Source organism: Juglans microcarpa x Juglans regia, chromosome 3D, assembly GCF_004785595.1.
Source record: "Juglans microcarpa x Juglans regia isolate MS1-56 chromosome 3D, Jm3101_v1.0, whole genome shotgun sequence".
Classification (NCBI taxonomy): Eukaryota; Viridiplantae; Streptophyta; class Magnoliopsida; order Fagales; family Juglandaceae; genus Juglans; species Juglans microcarpa x Juglans regia.
This window is the reverse complement of record NC_054598.1, coordinates 28,588,015-28,591,576: the sequence shown is the minus strand read 5'-3', so window position 1 is coordinate 28,591,576 and position 3,562 is coordinate 28,588,015. Positions and strand designations below refer to the sequence as shown.

General features: G+C 36.9%; 1 protein-coding gene across 1 annotated transcript; it reads left to right on the top strand.

Moving 5' to 3' along the window:
* Positions 1 to 312: 312 nt before the first annotated feature.
* LOC121253949 (probable ribosomal protein S11, mitochondrial) lies at positions 313 to 2,702 on the top strand. The gene is given in 3 exon segments (XM_041153886.1): positions 313 to 596; positions 1,773 to 2,192; positions 2,195 to 2,702. Coding segments are annotated over 3 exon segments (894 nt in total). The 5' UTR covers positions 313 to 373; the 3' UTR covers positions 2,446 to 2,702.
* The last annotated feature ends 860 nt before the right edge of the window (positions 2,703 to 3,562 follow it).

Genomic DNA, 3,562 nt, shown 5'->3' with positions numbered 1-3,562 from the left:
CAGTTTACAAATATGTTTCTGAAGTTAATTTTGATGCGCATACGCATTCCCGTTTCAGTAATTTTTGGTACCTTTTTTATGCATTTGATTGATTCACTAGTCAAATTGTCTCTGTTTCTGAACGGAGATCTTCTTCCTCTTGATTTCTTCATATCCCTTGGCATGTCTATTTGATGATATCTTTTCACTTCTCCTGGTAAAAAACATTATTTTAATGTTTTAGCTAAACTTATAGATAAACTAGATTAGCTAAAATAGCCAAGATGCCATCTTTAGTTTAACTTTAGCTAAAAAAATAGATAATCTAATGTGAGTGCTTTAATCATTTTTTCTTCCAGAACAGTCAGTAAAGCCCTATACAGAAAGGGGAGAAATGTACCCTTATGCTGTCTCTTCTTCCATTCTTCGCTGCCGAGCTACGGGTCACTCTTCCTCTGCTGCCTTTTTGGCATCTTCTTCTTCATCTCTGATTTCGCTCTTTGCAACCAAACCTATATCACTTATGCGTTGCTATGGTGGCTTAGGCCAGCTCAGTGGTGCTTCGAGATCAGAAGAAGTCAAGTCATTCTCTACAGATTCACCACGAGTACTACAAGGTGCGTTTCTGCTCTACGTTCTGTCTTGTGGGTTGATGGGAAAGTTCTGTGTTGTTCTTCTATGAATGAAAATGTCAATTATTGATCCCTAATATTTTTTAAATTCAACTGAAAATACGATGTTTTCCCTGTTTCATTCAGGTTCATGCTCTGTTTGTTAGTTATAATTTGCAGAAATGGATTTTTTAATCAACCTGATTTGTATTTTTTCTGTTTAATTTGTGAAGTCAACATAGGATGCAATTTTACTCTCTGTATGTGTTGCAGTAGTTTATATGTTTGGTTTTGATCTTGACCTTCTGCGTCATCTGAAGCTTGGGATTTTTCTCCTGTTTAATAGCTTCGTAGCATCAATTAAAATTTGGAGATTGTAACTTTTGTGATTTGTTTGATGTCAGAAGTGGAGGAATTAGTTGTGGAGTTCATGTCATATGTAAGGGTTCTAGATTGGATTGCATATATAAGGCCTAGTTAAAGACAAGGGAATTGCATTTGGCCTGCTGTATTTGAGGCCCTGTGTCCTCTTTTTGAGTATTTTATGCAACTTATCGTTTATTTGAAAACCTCCCTGATCATGGTTTGTTGGAATTTTCCCTTCAATTCTCTCGTGCAAAATTGAATTCAGATATACTAATAATGAGATGGCTGCTGTGGTAGATCGTCAGTATGATATGGCATATGTTTTAATGAGTATGTACGCTTTGCATCCTGAACTACCACCCATTTTCCAATGCACATCCTAAACTAAACACTTTCGATGTGCACCTTAGACAACCTATAGGTTTCAATGTGCACTCTGTTATGATCGAGCCTTTTAAATTGTGCCATGTGACTGATTTTTCGTTTAGCTTGGCGTTTAGGTCTTAACCGAGGGTGCACATTGAAACTTATTGATAATTTAGGAGCACATTGCAACTTTTCATGGTTTAGGAATCCACAACATGAAAGGGATGACAGTTTGGGGTCACCAAAAGTTGTTTGTCCTTCTAAAAAGAATGATTATCTGACTTGATCTTATAAAAAAATTATTTTCTGACTTGAAATGAAAAAGAAAATCCAAGTTTGATTTGGAAAGTTCCCTGTAATTGGTGTAGAAAAATGCCAACCTTTTCTATTTCTGGTTGAATACCATATTAATTACTTTTGTTAGTGACGAAGACATTGTGGGTTTCACAGGTTGCATCGGTGGTCATCATTCTTCTCAAAATTTTGCAAGAGGGGGGTTTGCAAGAACTTCAGGGTTAAGTTCTGCTGCGATGGATGTGAAAAATAATGTGTCTGCTCCCTATGCTTTATGTTTTCGTAGTTTCATATATTCTGCCAGTGGGAGAAATTTTGAGACTGGGAGGGGTTCCAACTCCATGAATTTTGTCAGGGGAATTATCGAGGAAGATGGAAAGGGCTTCATGGGGGGTTCTCAACTTTCTCGATATAATGTCGAGCAAAATGCTATTTATCAAAAAAAAAATGTAGAGATAAATGCTGATATTGTCCACTTAAAGCTGCTGCGTAACAATACTTTTGTCACGGTGACGGATTCTAAAGGGAACACAAAATGTAAGGCCTCGGCAGGATGCTTGCCAGAACTGAAAGGAGGGCTAAAATGTCTCGATATGCTGCTGAAGCAACTTCAGAACATGTGGGGCGAATGTCTCGAAATTTGGGGTTGAAATCAGTTGTAATGAAGGTGAAAGGGTTTACTTATTTTAAAAAGAAAAGGCAAGCAATCATGAGCTGGAGAGAGGGCTTCACTAATTCTCGAGGGGTTCAGAATCCAATTGTATACGTTGAAGACACAACTCGGCGTCCCCATAATGGCTGTCGGCTCCCTAAAAGGCGTCGTATTTAACTATTGGCAGTTCAGATGGTTGCTGTTGATTGAGCATTATGATGGGGAATTTTTCCAGTTGTGGTTGAACCTCGTGGTGCAAATAAACTTATGCAAGATGTGTTTATTATGTTTGAAGACTGATTCCTTCATGATGCTAGATGAAAACTTGATGGAGGCCACCTTAGAATTTTTAAACTCATTTATCTGTCTTGTTATGATAACTTGGTTAATGAGAGATTTCCCGACCATAATAGAGCTGGGGCATTTTTCTTCTTTATAGTTATGGTTGGAGCTCTAAACATTTTCCTATCAGAAAGTGTTTGGAGCCACCTCTATTGGTATATTATCACGTTACTCCTCTCTCCAGCTGATTAGACCAATGTATGAAAAAAGTTGAAAAGCACCCCACCACCTCCACCAATGCATCCATCCATAAACCATTTCATCATTGATCAAGTGCTAGCATGCATTACAAAAACCCAAGTGTTTACTTATAGCTCATATATTTGTTGCAAAAATGGCTTTGGATTGCTGCTATTTATCTTTGCAATACAATAAGATATCATATTGGCTTTAACCGAAGCAGAACTTACTGTTTATCATTTTGGTTTCCCTTTTTTCTCAGATCTTGTAAAAACATTTTCTACTAAGATCTAATTTAAGGATGTTGACTGTCACTGTTGCTGGTACATCCTCTTGTACTGTATTGTATATTTGATTGGTTCAGCTGGATTCTGATTTCTCTGTAAGGCACATATGCATATACACGCACACACAAGTCAGTCCATTCGAGTGGGGATGAGATGCCAAGTGGTAAATTGACATTCTAAATTATTAAAATTTGAAAAATGTATACATAGGGTTAAGGTTAAAAATAGGTCATGTGACACAATCTTAATAATCATATCTTGTGCACAGTTATCTCCCTTCAAACTCTTTTGCAATTAGAAATTGTTCTCTTTCAATCATTTTTTTTTTCCTTTTCTCGAGAGAAAAATGATTAGAAGAGGATCATGAGGAGGTGCAGCACCAAACTCGATCGAATGCACGACTAGATCTAATTTAATTGGATATATTATTTTTTAAGTTTATAATAACACAAATGGGGGAAAGATGTGTTTGGGGTAAATGTACC